We start from the raw sequence: 19,625 nt of genomic DNA, 5'->3' as shown, positions 1-19,625 counted from the left end.
TTACAAAAGGCTTCATGGGGGCGGGTGGAGAAACTCTCTTAAAAAAGATTTCTTGCGGGGCCGGCCCTGTTGCCGAGTGGTTCAAGTTCAGCGCTCTTCACTTTGGCCGCCTGGGTTCGAGGGTTCGGATCCCAGGTGCAGACCTACTCCACTCATCAGCCATGCTGTGGAGGCATCCCATATACCAAAAGTAGAGGAAGATTGGCACAGATGTTAGCTCAGGGCTAATCTTCCTCAAGTGAAGAAAAAAAAAAAAGTGGAGGATTGGCAACAGATGTTAACTCAGGGTGAATCTTCCTCCTCCTCAAAAAAAAAAATTCTTGAGTAAAACCCAGCAAAGTCTGGTGAGGTCCTAAAGAAGGAGAGCAAGGTTATTGTGAAGAAAATTCCCAAGTGCTCTGGTGCTAAAACTAATGCACTCACCCATGAGGGTCTGTAAGAATTCCTCACAGTATTGTTAATATTACAACCATCCTTTTCCCCCTTGAGTTAGTTTTGGCCTAAAATTGATACAGGGTTCAAATTTCAAGGGTCTGTCTTTGTTTTCCTTTGGATAAGATTCAGAAATTTCTCAGTAATTTCTATTTCTAATCAATCTCTATAGTTGCTTTATAATCAACATTCATTTTACAAAGTAGATCCATTAGATACTAGATTGTTTTGGTTTTTAAATTATTTCTGTAAATAATTTATATAGACTAATGTGTATCAGTGACTTATTTAGTTTTTCAAATGAGAGTTAATTCATATTTATTTTTTATACCATGATGTGTTTTCATTTAGTAATGTGCTCAGTGCATTTTTAATTGAGTATGATTTATTTTCCCCCTAGTGGAAGCATCGGTTCATAGCAGTAATGCACACTGTACAGATAAGACCATCGAAGCTGCTGAAGCCCTGCTTCATATGGAATCTCCTACCTGCTTGAGGGATTCAAGAAGTCCTGGTATGTGAACTGTTCTTTTTTATCTTAAACATGTCACATCACTTCATATATAGAATGAAAGGGTTTTTTTTTTTAAAATACAAGGGGGATTGATGGTGTTCTCAAGGTCTGTTATGCATGAATACCCGTGACAGCAATAATTGATCTTGTCAAGGTTCCCAAGTCTTAAATACTTTAAATACTTCAAATACTTAATTTTCATAATAAATGATACAGAAAATGCTTATTAGAGCAATTAGAAATAGAACAATGTTTATTAAATTGCTCTTTATACTATCATGTCTTATTTCCTTAACTCTGGGTGAATTGCAAACCTTCGTAGTCCTTAAGCGCATGGCATATGGGGGCAGTTGCCTTCTGTGACCACTTTGAGTATTCAGTGATAAATAGGCAGGAGCTCCAGGGAACCGTCCATGGTGGAGAGAGGAGGTAACTCCACCCTTTCCTCTCTCTCTTTGGGGCTGCAGGTTTTCCTTGTCTTTTGGTCCTTTTTTTCCCTTAAGACTGCCTTTGAGAGTCATTTTGTCCTAATTTTAATGTCCACATGTTAATTTGACGTCACATAGTAAGATTGGCCCTTCTTACAGGGATGTACAGTAAATACTAAGAGCAACCATACTTTTTAGTTAGAATAAGAATCCCATGTATTATTCAGGGATATGAAAAGAAAATTAGGGCATATTGGTCAGTGTCTTAATCCATGATAGATGTATTAACTGTCTGTTAATTGAAATAGAAATGTCATATCCTGATTATTCATGCACTTTGGAAGGAAGTTGGAGCAACATTATTGTATGTAATAGAATACCAGATAGCAATCTGTATGGACTGTTTTAGTGACCCAAAACATCAGGACTTTTCCACATAATAAAATTTTAAATATTGAAAGATGATATTCATGGGGCTGTAATGAGCAGATTTTCCTTTCCTTCATATTTTAAAATGAACTGTAAGTGCTTACTTTTCACTGAATACACGTTTATTAAATATTTTAAATTTTATACCGTGTGCATGTATTACCTAGTTAGAGAATCATGATTGGTACGTGGAAGGAAAGTAATTATTAAAGAACTCACTCTTATACTATTATTTTATTTTCAAATGTTTTCCCAACTGTCAAAATAATTCAGTCTTCTCCAGTGAGCTTGAAAGTATCTAAAAGTGTGAAGAACAGGAGGGTGACTGACTACTCATGATCCCCTCTTTGCCTGGAGGATTAACATTTCCTGCAAGTCAATTTTCTTTGCATTTATTTTTTTACATACTTTAGATCATATTGCATATTCAGCAAATTAACTTCAAGTTCTTATCCTTCTTTGATGAATTCTTAATAAACCTTACCTCTACTAAATACTGAATTGTCCGCATTAAGAAGCATTAATGGGGGTGGGAAATTTTAATTGTTCAACTTTTTTTTATAGTGGAAGTGTTTGTCCCTCCTTGTGTATCAACTCCAGAATTTATCCATGCTGCTATGAGGCCAGACGTCATTACAGAAACTGTAGTGGAGGTGTCAACTGAAGAATCTGAACCAATGGATACCTCTCCTATTCCTACATCACCAGATAGCCATGAGCCAATGAAAAAGAAAAAAGGTAGAGTATATTTATAAATTTCTGGAAAAGTGAGTGGAATTTTTTTGGTATCTTTTTCCCCATCAAGGGACATAAGAAAATGCTGTAGCTTTATGATTCATGTTATCTTAACTAGATATTCTCAAAGAATCAACAAATTGAGATTTTAATTTGTGTTTTAACATGTTCATACTGTTGAAAAGGAGTTAGTATTCGAGTCCTATAAATACTTCTCTTAATATGAGATTATAACAGATGTTGGACACACAGAAGGAAAAGCAGAGATTCACTGTACATTTGTCTACTTTCTGTTCCTTTTAGGTGCTTGGTTACTTTTAAAAAACAAACATACATTTTATTCTTTTTTTTTTTTTTAAGATTGGCACCTGAGCTAACAACTGTTGCCAATCTTTTTTTTTTTTTCCTCTGCTTTTATCTCCCCAAATCCCCCCACTGCATACTTGTATATTATAGTTGTGGGTCCTTCTAGTTGTGGCATGTGGGACGCCACCTCAACGTGGCCTGACGAGCGCTGCCAGGTCCGCGTCCAGGATCTGAACCTGTGAAACCCTGGGCCACTGAAGAGGAGCAAGGGAACTTAACTGCTCGGCCATGGGGCTGGACCCCCATTTTATTCTTTATTTTCTCTATTTTTCATAATCTTACCTTCCTACTCTTTTGAGGGTGAAAAATAAAAGGCCCAATTTTTTTTCCTTCTGCTTTAAAACAAATTTGCCAATAGGGACTTCTAAGTGGAGTAAATTCACCAGTGGGTAAAGAGCATTTTCACTTAGTATTTGACTCTTGCTGACCCTTCTGCTTACCTGATCCCAGTGGGTGGGGCACAAGGCTCCAGCACATTTCCAACATCCCGAGGAGATGGACAAGTAGGTTCTTTTCCTGTTTGAATCAAAGGTTAAACTTGAAAGGAATGAAATCCTATGTAAATATGTACTCATCTAATTCCACTTTCTACCCTCTTTCTTCACATTTTAGAGTGGAAAAAGGAATCACAGGCAAAAATAAGGGAAAACTTGTGTTACAAATAATGGTATTTTCTTTCACTTATTAGACAGATGAGTTAAATTGTTGTGATGTTCACGGGTTTGTGCTTACTGCTATGAGGAATACAATGGAGAATACGATGGAGTGCCTTCCCTTAAATAATACATATAGATTAAATGTATCTTGAGAGAGCGGTATGAATGAGAGAATGTAGAAGGAAGAATTACTTCTTGCTGTAAATATTTATAAACAAAAGGCATACATCTAAATAGCCCTGTTTACCCACTGCCTATGGTAGCCTTTGACTGGTTGTATCTAGTGGGAGCTATTACAATTGCTTAAGAAATTTTTAGATTTAAAAGAAGATGGAAAAGACCATGAAAAGCTGGGATCACATAGGGAACCAAGACCTAGCTAAACAGGTTGCTCTGCCTGTGTATTATGATATAAACCAGGAAACAATTAGCTAATTTTACATATTTGAAAATAGATGGTCTTAATGAACGACCATTTAAAAATGACATATAACACTCTTATTTATTTGTGGTTAAGAACATTTGGGACATACAAAGTTAGGTTCTTTTTTAATAGTAGAGCCTTCTTTTTATTTCCAAAGCTTTTAGTATACTAATATGTATTGTGAATCTCCAAGAGAAGATAGCATACAGTGTTCTATAAGTTTTTTTGACTGGAGAACCCTTTTTCCTACAGATGAATAACCTATTTATCAAGGGATATGATTTGGGAGATGCTGCTTTCTAAGAAAATAAATTGTCTTTTTGTGCTAATGTTTCCATTAAGGAAGTTGGGCTTTTGTGCTTGAATTTAGGAGATGGTAAAGATGTTAGTCTTATTATTGACTGATATGTATATATAGATATGATTTAAATTAAGAAATCAAGCTCTGTTTTAACAAGGAGAGAACAGTGAATTTTCCATTTTAATTTTTTGCCAAAGCACACTTCTTATTCATTAGAATTACTTTAATGAAATCCTAGAATAGCTGTGCATTTTGAAATATAAATTAAGACACTTTAATTTAGCTCTTTATTTAGCTCTAAATAATCCTTGCTAATGAAGAGTAGAGTGACATCAGAAATCCCAGATGTATGACAATCACCAAATCAGTATTAATATATTTAATCTGAAAATATAGTATACTTGAATATTCCCAACCTCTTTCTTGAGGCTTCCCCTCACCTGCCAGCATTCATCCATCAGAGGTGAGGATTGCATACAACACGTCTCAGACTTTGGCCTTCTTTAGTGTAGAGAAGTATAGCTCTTGCTTTTCTGTTCATTGTGGATGCTAGAGAGCCTTATAGCAGAAGTGAGGAGAAACAAAAGGAAGAGTACAAACATTTATTAGATGTAGGAAATAATTACTTGGAACTTTTTTTAAACCCTTATAATGTACCTGCATATTTAGGTGGGGAAATTTGAACACTTATGCTTGAATTCTGGTGAATTGATTGGCTCAGAGCAGAAGAGAGTATTTAAAATAATATTTTTTACTTTTCCTCATTTGAGCTCAAAGAGCTTCGCAGATTATCAGATCTTCTGCAATAGGTAGGTAAAGCTTTTTCTAACAATCCTGTAGAACAGAAAGCAAAAGAGTTTGTACTACAGTTTGTTCCCATTGCTACATTATTGGAAAAGGTTAGCAAATTGAGGCTCTGAGCATGTAAATAATAGGATAGTAGTACCTGACTTGCCATATCCATTGAGATTACTACCAACTAACTGCTGTAATCTAGAATTGCGGAAGTGCTTTTAATGCTCCTTTTAAAAGGAACTTTTTATATACATGGAGTATATTAATCCACAAATTGGTGTCCAGTTTCACAAATAATGTGTTAGCAAAGAGTCTGCTAATCATGCTTCTATTATTTTTCCTGTTTTCAATGTATGGTTTCAATATCTTATTTTTTCAGTTGGCCGTAAACCAAAGACCCAGCAATCACCAATTTCCAATGGGTCTCCTGAGTTAGGTATAAAGAAGAAGCCCAGAGAAGGAAAAGGTAATTTGGGGGGGAGGGGGGCTGTTTTGGAGGTGAGATGATTTGTTTTTCAGTCAGGTGACATTTTTGCATTGGTAAGAAAGTTATTTCTAGTACATGCACAAGTGGGAGTACTGTTTTTGGTAGTAGTTCTTAATCAGGGATGTATTAGCATCGCCTAGGAAGCTTTTCCAGCCTATCTGTACCTGGTCCCTACCCCACTGAGATTCTGTAGCAGTGGATATATGATGGGAGAGTGGAAGGGGGCAGGCGTTTGTATTTGGGAAAGGTTGTAAGTACAGTCTGATACACACCTTTTTTTTTTTTTTTAAAGATTTTATTTATTTTTTTTTCCTTTTTCTCCCCAAAGCCCCCAGTACATAGTTGTATATTCTTCATTGTGGGTCCTTCTAGTTGTGGCATGTGGAATGCTGCCTCAGCGTGGTTTGATGAGCAGTGCCATGTCTGCGCCCAGGATTCGAACCAATGAAACACTGGGCCCCCTGCCGCGGAGCGCGCAAACTTAACCACTCGGCCATGGGGCCAGCCCCTGATACACACCTTTCTTAAGAGCCATTGTTCTAGGGCATGTGTGTATGTATAACAGCACTCCTCCTCACACAGAGCCACTTAGAATTAAAAGGGGTTTACAGCTAAGACTTATTTCTGATACATTACTTTCTTTTTTTTTTTTTTTTTAAAGATTTTATTATTTCTTTTTTCTCCCCAAAGCCCCCCGATACATAGTTGTATATTCTTCGTTGTGGGTTCTTCTAGTTGTGGCATGTGGGACGCTGCCTCAGCGTGGTCTGACGAGCAGTGCCATGTCCGCGCCCAGGATTCGAACCAACGAAACACTGGGCTGCCTGCATCAGAGCGCGGGAACTTAACCACTTGGCCACGGGGCCAGCCCCTGATACATTACTTTCTTAACTGATAGAAGCAATGCAGTAATTCAAGGCAAGCTGAATTTAATTTCCCAGTCAACAAATTTTAGTCATGTCAGTCAGGAGTCAGAACAAAAATTCTAACATGTTTTTGCTTTAGAATTTGTATATTCTCATTAAAAGCAAAAATAGCAATAAGCCGCCTACATTCTGAGCTCTCTTAATTTGTTGGATAAGTTGATTTCAAGTAATATTTTAATAATGGTTTTAGATGTTCTGAAAATCTGATAACCAAAAATTTATCACTTCCATGAATAAATGTTTTCAGACCAATATTCAATAGTTGGATACATTTTGGATTAATATATTCAAATTTATTCCATCCTCAACAGATGGTCCGACACATCTAATTCTAAATAATTAAAGCAAAAATTAAGTCTGTATTAAAAAAAATTAAGTCTGTAGTAACCCTCCAAGAAATTTAGGTTAGACAAAAAAAATCCAGTTACAGTGAACTCTTATTTATTTAGGAACTGATAATTCAATTTGGGACTGATTTAGGATACTTTTATTTCCTTGTCTGTCTTTGGTCATTTTACATTTCTTACATCTTAGGTTTTATCTTTCAATTTATATTGAAAACTTTAAAACTAACATAATAGTAAATATTAGAAAGCTAAATTGTAAATATCCAATTATTATGGTTTTTTTAAAATACTTATCATCATCAGTGGTATCTCTTGTACTCAAAGACCTTATGCTTAACATTGGAGAAAAACTTTGTGATGACCTATTTTTACCAATCAAAAATCATCTATCATTAAAATTTCAGTCTTATATTAAACTTGAGGCAACCTGTTGTAATGTGAAGATTAAAGTTATTACAGTCACACCTGGATTAAAAATCCAGCCAGTGTTTGCTTCTCTGCAAAAGTAGGATAATGTCTGCATAAGCTTAATGAACTACCTTGTCTGATAAAGAAGACTTCCCTTTCTGAATTCTGTTTTCCTTAAAACCAGAAATAGAATTGTTAATTTTGAATTGGGGATGGGAACTGAGGTGGAGCATTTAAAGATAACCAGAGGAATATTGATGAGTCTAATTAATTCAACAGACATGGAAGCATTAAGATCCCTACTATGTACAAGGCATTGTCTATGTTGTACAAAAATTTCTTCCAGAATAAGTTCTCTGCTTATTTTTACTATATCCACTCATAGGGCTTCATAATCTCCTGGTCATAAACAAACTAAAAATGCCCCAGCTATATATCTTGATGCACTTGAAAGTTATGCATGGTTTAATAGTAAGAGTTTTTAGGTATTGATGCTGATATAATAGGGCTTCAGAGATACAAGCGTTAGTTCAGTTGTAGGTTAATCTTTTTAGGTCAAGAGATGCACACTGGGCTCAGCTGTGGGTTAATAGATTTACTGAATTTTCAGGGACATCCAGAATGAAAATGAAATGCTGGAGGAGGAGGAGGTTTCTATTGATTAGCAATGGCTCGGTTCGGAAGCTTCTTACCCTGAGGGGTTCTTCTCACATAGACTGTAACTTGGATCTGGATTTGAGGAGAGTAAAGGGATAGTGAGTAGGAGGCTAGAGATGACCTGGTGACTCGGTGGCACATGTATTCTAATGTTCTTCTCAGGATTCTTTTCTGTTCTTTCACCAAGTTAAGAACTTCTGTACCTAGAGGCTTATTAAGGAAATGAAAGAAAAACAGCACCTTGAAAAACCTAGTCTTCTCATAACCACCGCCCACTACTCTTCCCCGCTTCCAAAGGGAAAAAAAGTGACGCTTTCTTCATGTGGGATTAAATTCCTTATCTTACCTACCCAGATTCCCTCCTTTTCTTATATGCAAATCTTACCCATCTTCCAAGACTTCATGATGTTTTACCCATCCACTTTATTTTCACTCATGAAATCCCAGACATTATTTTCTATCATTCATTTGGAATATAATTATGCATTGCCTTGTGATATGTCTTATATTGTTTCACACTGTTGTTTATTTCTTGTATTGTTGTCTATTTTTTTTCCTTCCCAACTAAATTTCTTGAGGCAGGGACAGGTTTTAAAAGCTTCTCTGTATTCTCTGCTACACTAAAGCATATAGTATGTGATGAATAAGTTATTTCATTCTGCAGAAATATTTTAATATCTCATTTTCAGATCTTGCTAATAGCATGATCAGATGTTGTATATAGTTAACATTTGATGAATACTTAACTAGTTTAAGAAATTGGCACATCACTGTTTAGTGTTTCTATTTAAGGAGTTCATATTTTAAGACTGAAGCACAAATGTGTTTAATAACTGAGTTCTTCATATATAATGAAATCCTTCTGATATATTACTTATCTTCACTGTACTGGCTATGATCAGTTTAGCAATGTTAAAAAATCTGGTTTTGGAAGTAGTAGCTTTCATTGATAACAAATCTAAATTGACTAGTAGTCCAGAGGATAATGAAAGAGGATGTTTAAAGGGTCATGGGTAGTTAGCACTTTGTAAGACATGTACCTCAGATTTCATGCCTATAGGTGAATCAAAGAAAAGTGTGTTTCTTACAAAAAGACCCTAGGACTGATGCCTGAAAGTTATGTAGGTTCCATTACATACTGCTTACCTTTTAAAAAAATTAATAGGTGCCTTTTGATGAATTTTGATCATGGGATTTGGGCTTATATAATAAATATACAGGTGCAAATAAATTTCTTCAGAGTTTAAATCTGTAAATTAATACATTTGATTCTATTTAATTTAGGTTCACTTTGTGCTATGCATTATGCCTCTCCCTTTACTGAACTCAAAATCTAGGATGGGGTGATATATGATAGTCAAAATACAAAACCTCTGTTATGTTAGTATCATAACTGGATAACATATAGGATATTATTTTTAAAACCCAGCAAGCAAGTGTATTTAGGATTTTTGTTATAGTGAAAGATACTTTATATTTTACTAGACAACACAATTTGACACTGCAGATCATTGCTGATGTGGTCAAGTACCTAATGACAGACTCTTAGTACATTTGTGTTTCACCAGTAGTAAATGAATTGATTTTTACCCAGCATAAGTAGATACTTGTTTTTCATTATGTTGATGAATTTTTGATCAATGTCTATCATTGTTTTCAAAGGGAACACAACCTATTTGTGGGAGTTTCTTTTAGATCTGCTTCAAGATAAAAATACTTGTCCCCGGTATATTAAGTGGACTCAGAGAGAAAAAGGCATATTCAAGCTCGTGGATTCAAAGGCTGTGTCTAAGCTTTGGGGAAAGCATAAGAACAAGCCAGACATGAACTATGAGACTATGGGACGAGCTTTGAGGTAAGAACACAAAAGAACGAATTTTCAAACAAAACTTAGATGTCTCTTTATATTGTGTATTAGCTGTTTAAAGAGTAGCTCTAAAAATCCCTTAATTAGAACTTTTAATTTTGAGGGATATTCTTGAGGAACTTCTTGGATTTGGAGGTAGATGGGGAGAGAGGAGTTAGGTCTGAAATTTCAATATCATGGGAAAACCCATTTTTGCAGAAAATGTGCTTTTTCACTTAGGACTATTCCTTAATAGAAATTTAAGTTGTAGACCTTTATGAAAATTAAACCCAAATGAAATACAGTTTCTGAATTGTTAATTTGCTTTTTACTCCTGCGAATTTGTTATAATGGATTTATCTTGATAAGAAAATTTCTCTTTAAGGTTTGTCACTTTGAGAAACCCACAAAACTTTGTAATGTACGTGGTTTATTCTAATTAAGGATGTTTATAAATGATACATAGTTTATGTGACAGTATTCACATATCCTACAGATTCATCTCTATTAGGCATAGCATAGGTCATAACATCAGATTGTTTTTATAACCTATGTAAATCAGAGTTGAATTTTTACTAGTGTCCATAAAATACAGTAAAATATCCTGTATTTAGGTTAAATTAGTTCCTTTAAGAAAGAGAATGAACTTTTAGCAACTTTATAGATCTCGAGGCCATAGGACCTTTGGCACCAGGTTCCAAGTTCATTCCTACTCCAAATTCTTAGCCTTTTGAACAATCCAGGCAGTAAGAGCTCCTTTTTCTTATCTCTTGTGGGAGTAAGTCAATGTTTCTGTTAGTATCCAATTTAAATGGTGTTTTTGGTTTTTTTGGGGGAAAAAATGTAATACGTTTGATTCATTTAGTACTTTTTCCTTTACAGATATTATTACCAAAGGGGTATTCTTGCAAAGGTTGAAGGACAGAGGCTTGTATATCAGTTCAAGGATATGCCCAAAAACATAGTGGTCATAGATGATGACAAAAGTGAAACCTGTAATGAAGATTTAGCAGCAGCTGCTGATGAAAAATCATTAGAACGAGTGTCACTGTCTACAGAAAGTCTCCTGAAAGCAGCAACTTCTGTTCGTGGTGGGAAAAACTCATCTCCTCTAAACTGCTCCAGAGCAGAGAAGGGTGTAGCTAGAGTTGTGAACATCACTTCCCCTGGTCATGATGCTTCATCCAGGTCTCCTACTACTACCGCATCTGTATCAGCAACAGCAGCTCCCAGGTAAGTGAGGGAAACTGTTAGTTGTAATGTATTTACTTTTTTAGAGAGCTCCTTGGCAAAAATGATGTTCCTTTCTTAATATTAGCATTCTAAGAACCCACAGGTGTCAGGACTTTGAGAAGTGCTTGATATTTTAAATGTATTTTGTTGTTAAAGTAGATGTCTCATCTAACCTAGATTGGTTTTTGCGGTTTTAGAGATGCAACTTAATATGGGCTTTATTTTTTTAAATATATTTACTTCATGGTATTTCATATTCTAAACTTCAGGGATTGTCAGTACATCTGTAAAATTTGGGAGCACTAGTTTTGTATATTTCAGATTTGCATTTATCTTCTTGCTTAAGAGACCTATTTTCTAATTTCGCATTAAATATAACCAACTTCTTTTTTTTAATCTAATAGGACAGTTCGCGTGGCAATGCAAGTACCTGTTGTAATGACATCGTTGGGTCAGAAAATTTCAACTGTGGCAGTTCAGTCGGTTAACGCAGGTGCACCATTAATAACCAGCACTAGTCCAACAACAGCAACCTCTCCAAAGGTAGTTATTCAGACAATCCCTACTGTGATGCCAGCCTCTACTGAAAATGGAGACAAAATCACCATGCAGCCTGCCAAAATTATTACCATCCCAGCAACACAGCTTGCACAGTGTCAACTGCAGACAAAGTCAAATCTGACTGGATCAGGAAGCATTAACATTGTTGGAACTCCACTGGCTGTGAGAGCACTTACCCCTGTTTCAATAGCCCATGGTACACCTGTAATGAGACTATCAGTGCCTACTCAACAAGCATCTGGCCAGACTCCTCCCCGAGTTATCAGTGCGGTCATAAAAGGGCCAGAGGTTAAATCAGAAGCAGTGGCAAAAAAGCAGGAACATGATGTGAAAACTTTGCAGCTGGTACAAGAAGAAAAACCAGCAGATGGAAATAAGACAGTGACCCACGTGGTGGTTGTCAGTGCGCCTTCAGCTATTGCCCTTCCTGTGACTATGAAAACGGAAGGACTAGTGACGTGCGAGAAATAAAACAGCAGCTCTACCGTGGACTTTAGACTGTTAGTGATAGTACTAACATAAATATTTGCAAGGGATGTCATCAAGAAAAGTCAAAAGAAGACTTTAAAACATTTTTAAGGCATATAAGAAAACAATCAAACTTACTGGAAATAAATTACCTATCTCATGTTTCAGTGGGAAGTGAACTACATATTGAGATGCTGACAGAAAACTGCCTCTTACAGTAGGAAACAACTGAACCCGTCAATAAGAGAAAGGATTGAAAGGGACCAAGCAACTCACTACAATATCAAGTTACACTAAGACTTGGAACACTAACATTCTGTAAGAGGTTATATAGTTTTCAGTGGGGAGGGGTTGGGATGGGTGATCTCATTGTTACATATAGCAATTTTTGATGCATTTTATATGCATACCAGCAATTATTACTGTGTTCACACAGAACTCACTTAACTGGTGCTATGTGAAGACTGCTAATATAGGTATTTTAGAATGTGAATTGAAGAACGGATCCAAAAACTTCAGAAAGAGGATAGCAAAAAAGATCTAGTGCGAATTTTTTTTTATATCATATAGCTTAAGCTGATTTAAAACAAAGGCCTTAGACTAATTTTTGGTTTTCTTTATTGAAATAAGCTAATGGCTTGTTTGTGTAAAGCTTTTTTATTAAAAGAAAAATTTTAAAAATCTTGTACCTAGCACAGTATTGTTATAGAATTTACATGTAACATTTTATATGGTAGTTTAAGTCTGTCAGTTTCTTAATTGTGGACAAATTAACAGTTGGCCCTGGCCTTTTGCTGTAACATGCCTGTGTCACTCACTTAGCCCTGGCATCTGTGCAGACATATCAGTTTCAGTTCTTCTGTCACTTGGAAGTTAAGGCTCAGCATGAATTTTTGTCAGGTAGCTCTAATACCTGGAGTTTTCTTTCTTTCTTTTTTTTTTTTTTTTAGTTAAAGTTTAAGAGGGAAAGTACCAGTGTTCAGATTTGAACTATAATAGTTTGTATATTCAACATTTGAAGTATATTCTATTTTGTTGTACTCTTGTTTCAAAGTGTATTCAAGTAGGTTTTCTGAAATATAGAAATGAAATTTATCTTGTGTTTTGGTCTCTGGTGATATTTATAACAATATTCAAAAGCTAGTATGGAGACACTGTTTTAGTTAAGAAGTAATAGAAGTTCTATTTCTCCTTCCCTACTGCTGCCTGAAGAAATTCTACTTACTTTGTTCCATTACATTAATAGTTGGTGAATATCTGCATGTTACCACTTCCTTTCTAATTACTATCATGAACTATAATGTTCTACTTAGCATAGTGAATTTACCATTTTAATGTTGGCCACACTTAAAGAATTTATATTTCAAATCAGACCATTTGTTTCTCAAACTTTTTGAAGGTTAAGAAGAACAGTCCTTTTACGAATTAGGAAGTGGAGGTCTCAGAGGGATTACATGAATTTCACACCAAACTAGCTAGGTCCTGTGACTCCACATCTTAATGCTCTTTCTACTACAAAGAAGAGTTGTCTATTTTTACATCTTTTAGAAATTTAAATAAACTGATACTTAATATTTTGTGGCCTTTAATTGTGCATTTAATCAGATACTACTTAGGTCAACAGATTTTTATAACAGCTCCCTTTGTAATCTTTTATCTTTTCCGTAAACATACCTGATGGTACTTTTTAATAAAAGTTCAAAACAAACCTCACTTGACTTATATCCCATTTGGGAGTTAAACTCAAATTCTACCTCCTTTTAAAACATTTCCTAAATATTTCAGCTTTCAAAATCTGTACTGTATTCTTTGGCGCTTAATTGTATTGTCCTTTTTAAACCGCAGTTTCATTTGTTGAGTCCTCTAATACTCTTAGGGCAAAGATGATAGCTTATACCATAACTACACCCTTCCCCAAGTGCTGAGCGTATTAGACACTCAGACATTTATTGATTTTGGTAACATCTTTGCTAAGAATCTAAGTCACTTGCTATAGAGGAGAGCTAAAGAAACAAAATTTTAAGTGAGTAGTTCTTTCCCCCTATGCTATATTATTAATTAATTCTAATTAGGTTAAGCCAAGGCTACCTAGCTTACCTCCACCACTCTACTAGAACATTTTTCTGTGTCTTTCAGAATAAGTATGCCTCAGGTCTAGATTTGGAAACATACATGTTCACTGTATATACTGATCAGTGTTTCTGCTGATTGAAATTATCAGTGATACAGCTTTTAATCTCAACCCTTATAAACTGTAAATCATTATAACTTATATTTGCTTTTTGTGTCCAGCATATTGGAGAAAGAACTACATTACAATGGCTTGATGCACTACATTTTTCAGCCTCATCAGACTTTTGAACATGATCTGTCCATTTGTTCCTTAGGTCACCTTCCAGCAACAATTCCAGCCTTCACCACTCCGCTTACCAAATGACCAGTATACCTCTTACAGAGAACATGGAGGTTATAAGTGTGAACTCCCTCCATTTCTGGACCCCTTGCTATAACAGCATCTACTTATTCCAGCATCTACTTCACTACCTGTCTCAGTAAGGAGGCAGGTATATGCCTTCCTCCTGTACTCAGCATCTTCTCCCTTTTCACACCTCCTTGGTTTCCTTGTTCCAACAGTTAATAGCCCATCATTCTATCTCTTTCTTCCATAGCTTGCAGTTTGAATTCTGCTTAGAAACAGTTCTCACTGAAGTCTCCAATAAGTGTCAAATCAGACAGACTTCATTTTTTCATGTGCTCTTGTGCCTCACCCTACTTCTTAAAATTCTCCTTTGGTCTTCCATGACACCCCTCTTCTGATTTACTTTTTGCCAGACCAACTCTTCTTTTTTAGCCTACTTTGCTTTCCCATTTAATATTAGTACTTACCAAGATTCTCTGGGGCTCTTTGCCTCATAGAGTAGTTCTAAGAATTAAATGAGTTAATACGTTCAGGATTTAGAACTAGTGCCTGGCATATGGCAAGCAGTCTATTAAATGTTTACTATTATGATTTCACTTCAACCTAATTGTTTGATGATCTCTTCTGTGCATATGGTTTTTCCTACCAAATCTATTGTTCTAGCCTAGACTTTAAGTTTTAGATGGGTTTATCTAACTGCCTACTGGCTGTTTCCTCCTGAATGTCCAGTTGAACTCTCTTCTGCCTAAAATCTGTTCCTCTTAGTTCAATAAATGACATTACCAGCAACCCATTACTTATGCCAGAAGAAACCTGAGGGCCATTCTAGACACCTTACTTCCTACATCAAGTCATTCACCAAGTCTTATTGATGATACCTTCTAAATAGCTTCCTTTCCCATCCTCCCTACCCTCCTTACTGCTTTGTCTTATCAAGCTTCCCTCTAGTCTCTTTTCTGTGCTGCCAGCTGAGAGCTTTCTAAAATGCAAATTTCATCACTCCCTTGCGATTGCTTTAAATTCTTCAGTGGCATCTCTTGCTAAAAAGATGAGTCCACAGCATAACATTGAAAGTCCTCTGCCTATCTCCCAAGCCTTATTCTGTTGCCACTCCTCTTTTATGCATCTCTGGGCTACAGACATATTGACATATCTCATATTCTCAGATTCCAGGCACCCACACCTCATTGAGCCATTCCATTGATGGTTTCTCTCTGGACCACTCTCTTTCTTCACCTAGATTTGAGTTCACTTTTATTTACTGAATTAGAGGTGACAGACAGCAAAAGAAAAATTCCTGAAATAGGCTTGAAAACCACTCAGGGTGAGGAGTGGTCTACTGTGGGTGAACTGGGAGTGTAAAGTCTGAAAAGTATACAGTATATAAAGGCAAGGGTAAGGGGAGAGGAAAAGGAATCAGCAATGGAAATAAGGACTATTCATGGAGAATTAACAGGACAGATGAGGTAACATTTCAAGATATGGTGGGCAACAGTATATCAAGTGCAGCAGGAAGGGCCAAGTAAATAAGGCCAAAGAAGAAGCCTCTGAGATTGCTGATAGTGACAATAAAAGGGCAGTTCCACTGGGGGCTGGCTGTGAAGCCGGAATGTAAGAGATGGTACGCTACCCACGGCTTGCTTCTGACACCCTGCATACTTTACTCAGAAGAGTACATCTTGATCACTATATAAGCAAGTCATATTTAATTATAAATAGAGAAATTTTTTCCCAAAGATAAAATTTTGGCTTTGGGGTTATTTATCAAGCAACTTATGATCCTTTAAGTCTCCTGGCCTACTTTATGAGGGCACTACAGTGCACGTTATTTTTGGGAGGCAGAAGTAGGCCTGCTTTTAGTTTCACCGTCATCACAACTTTTCCCTTTATTATAGCTTTTGACCATTGACAGTACAAATCCTCTGTGGTTGTGATTCATCTGTTCCTCAGCGCCTTTGTTATACTCGTCCTCCATAATTAAAACCTGTTACATTCTGTAGGAACTCAGTGTACAGTGACGCCAGTCTTAACGAGAATGAGAAGGTACTGTTCACCCTTCGCAAGAACACTGATTTGCCTTCTCTGCATCACACCTCCAAACCTTTAAAAAACTCAGGGGCAGCAAGGAGATTTATTTGATGTGTATCCACTTTGCTTTTTAAGCACCCATAACTATTGATATTTTTGAACACTGCAACTCAGCAGTAATGCTGTGACTTGAGGACTTAATAGATTACAACTTCCAAAGTGAGAACTTTCAAACAAAACATGATTGTTTAATGCAAAATACTCCATATCAAAAAGAAAACTGAACTGTGAATAGGCTGTAAACTAACAGTTATCTTCTCCCAAGAAGTTTCCTCTCATCCCATTGTAATATAACTTTGAGAAAATGTCTATTTCAGAAGACTTTCTTTAATGAACTGATGCTGTCACTGTCATAAAAGGTGAAATACTAAGCCATTTTACATAATCTGCCAATTAATTCTGAGTTGTAGGACATTAATTCACTGTAATAGTGTTACCTTTGCCGCACATTAGAATCACCTGGAAAGATTTAAAAATCCTGTTGCCCAGGCCACACTTCATCCCAATTAAATTATAATGTATGGGAGGGGAAGCCAGACATCAGTAGGTTTTAAATATCTCTAGGTATGATTTCGCTGTGTAGCCAGGTTTGGGAACCACTGCCCAATGTATAGATAGATATATTGTAGAGATAAAATAAGGAAAGCATTAGATTTAGGGATTTGTGTCTTAACCTAAGCTCTTCTAAAATGTCCAAAGGAAAAAGGTAGTTTGAAATATATCTATTATTACAAATGGCTTCTAAAAAACTTACATACTGTACAAAATTTCATTGATTCTAAAGCCTTTTTCTCACCTTCAACATCTCTTTAATTAGGATGAGTGTTTAGAGTCTTATGAAACTGTACACCATGTTAATGTGCCTTGTCCCTTACAAGACATTATTTTGGAAAGCTTTATACTAATGCCAGCAATGCTACCTTGTTCAAAATACTTTTGGATTGCTTCTTAGAGCAGAATCTAAAATTTTAAACTATTTAATAGAGACGAGTTTCCTGCTGAGGAAGATTTTAGTTTTAGAAATAGCCAAGTCACTGGAGGTTAATAAATTGATGTGAATCAAACTAGGTAATGCCATGTTTGGTTCAAATTGAGATGTGGCTGTAAAGTTCACGCTGGTTTTGAGGCCTTCATAGAACTGGATATGGAAGCTGTTCCAAAAAGTTTCAAAATATTTTTGAGCAGTGGCAGCAGTAACTCAGATTTGTTTTGAAGTGCAAATCAGAGATTTAATGCTTTAAGAAACCTTAGAGATTTTCTGGTCTATTCCCTGTATTATAAATAAATAAACTAAGGGTCAGAAAAACTTTGACTCATCAGTTTAGTTGAGCTGGTCAGTGGCAGACCTAGAAACAGAACTACTCCTCTGGCTCCCACTTTAGTTTTAGGTTCAACCTCCATTTCCTCCCATCCAAAAAAATGGGCTTGGGGGAGGGTGCAGCAAGGTTAGTTTCTGAATGAGCCTCTCTCATCATGTAATGATCCTTGCTTTCTCACAAACTAAATTTTAAAATGCTGCAGAATTTTGCTGTGTGTTCGCTTCAGGTTTACCAGTCTATGGGAACCAAAATCAAATGTCAGAGATATATTCTCTGTAAATGGAGTTTACAGTATTGTTTTAGAAACGTCTCACAAATCTATGTGGTTGACCGGGCAGCTATGATGCTATACTCCGTGGATGAGAAAACCGAGGCCCTAGATGGAGTGACTCGTTCAGGGCCACACTGGTCACAGATGAGTTTCTTCACTTAGAGCCTGTGAATTTCCACGTATTGCTTTTTTTCTCCCCTTGTTTTATAAGCCCAAGCTCCAGGCCTCTGCCATTCTGGTACCCATCCACTCTAGATAAACGCCTGTGCGATATTTTTATACATGTGATTAAAAAAAGAATTCATCAAAGCTTCTTATGCAAGTACATTCGTTTTTTGGATGACTTTCCTTTTTAAAAATTGAGATCAATTATGATTATGAGCGTGTTTTTATTTTCTCTCTTCTTAGAATTTAAATCTTAGAAATCTTTCCTCAAGTCTAAGACACATCTAATTATTTGCAACATTCCCTTCATTATTATAAACTCTTGGATGTTTTAAAAAAATGGTTCGAATACAGAATATTTGCATCAGTTTCTTCCTTTAGTTTGAAACACTACTAGAATAGTTGTTTGTATTGCTTCCTTTAAAAAAAGGTACAATCAAAAGTATGCAAACAGAAGCAGATGTTCTTTTGGCAGAACTACTTTCGCGTCAGAATAACTGAAATCCACTCTGTCAGCCACTATATCTCGCTTCTGTTCTATATTGTATGTGTACTACAAAGGTATGTGACTTATGTGTTTGGCCATTTTTCATTTAACAGATCTCTTCTTCCTCCACAATATACTTTTCTCCCCATTTGTACTCACTCAAGGCCACAGGGACATGATTAGTGGGGAAAGAGGTGACCACTTTGGAGTCAACACAGACCTGAATCCTGGCTCCGCTACTATTATCTGTCACTTTGGTCAAATTGTTTGACCTTTTGAGCCCCATTTTAAATTAGGAGTTGTTGTAAGACCACATGTAAAGCTCTTAGAACCAAAGGTAAGGAATTCAAATGTTACTTTCTTCGTATGTATACACCATTATTTGTTTAAACAAATGAGGTGGTCATTCCTACCACCTTATAGAGTGGGACCTACTGAAATATGGATTGGAGGAAGAAAATCCATGATCGATCACTCACTCTCCAAATCTGCACAATTTACCTTCTTAGACTCTTACTATAAGCACAATAAAAATATTATGGGATATAAAGGGAAAAGCTGAACCAAAAGGTACATAGGGATGGAGTAAGAGAAACTCAGTAATGGAACATACTTAAAAATGTACAATACAGACTTGTTATTTACCATCATTATGCCTCAGGTTACTCTGACAGTCCATGAGGCAATGCTGTCTACAAAGACAGACTTCAGGGGAAGTAAAAATAAAACATGAAGTGCAATCCAACAAGGTTTATGTACTCCTAAAAAACTCTCACTGTTTACATAGAATGCTCGCATAATTACATTTTAAATGAAGACAAACACAAAAGCACCAGATGACAAAAGCACACTGAAGTAAGTGC

The 19,625-nt window shown here is 36.1% G+C and overlaps 1 protein-coding gene across 7 annotated transcripts in view; it reads left to right on the top strand.

Moving 5' to 3' along the window:
* The window catches only part of ELF2 (E74 like ETS transcription factor 2), a 99,744-nt gene extending 86,631 nt beyond the window's left edge, over positions 1 to 13,113 (top strand). For 5 of the 7 annotated variants that reach the window (XM_046657252.1, XM_046657253.1, XM_046657254.1 and 2 more), the window contains 6 exons: positions 833 to 946; positions 2,368 to 2,541; positions 5,460 to 5,546; positions 9,568 to 9,760; positions 10,634 to 10,984; positions 11,389 to 13,113. In XM_046657252.1, the coding sequence (XP_046513208.1) occupies positions 833 to 946; positions 2,368 to 2,541; positions 5,460 to 5,546; positions 9,568 to 9,760; positions 10,634 to 10,984; positions 11,389 to 12,016 (1,547 nt within the window). In that variant the 3' untranslated portion in view covers positions 12,017 to 13,113. The remainder of the gene's footprint in view (positions 1 to 832; positions 947 to 2,367; positions 2,542 to 5,459; positions 5,547 to 9,567; positions 9,761 to 10,633; positions 10,985 to 11,388) is intronic. The other 2 variants (XM_046657255.1, XM_046657257.1) reach the window with 1 other exon arrangement.
* Positions 13,114 to 19,625: the final 6,512 nt, after the last annotated feature.

The sequence above is a fragment of the Equus quagga genome, chromosome 3 (genome assembly GCF_021613505.1).
Source record: "Equus quagga isolate Etosha38 chromosome 3, UCLA_HA_Equagga_1.0, whole genome shotgun sequence".
Classification (NCBI taxonomy): Eukaryota; Metazoa; Chordata; class Mammalia; order Perissodactyla; family Equidae; genus Equus; species Equus quagga.
The sequence above is the reverse complement of the archived record's forward strand: the minus strand, read 5'-3'. Positions and strand labels throughout refer to the sequence as shown.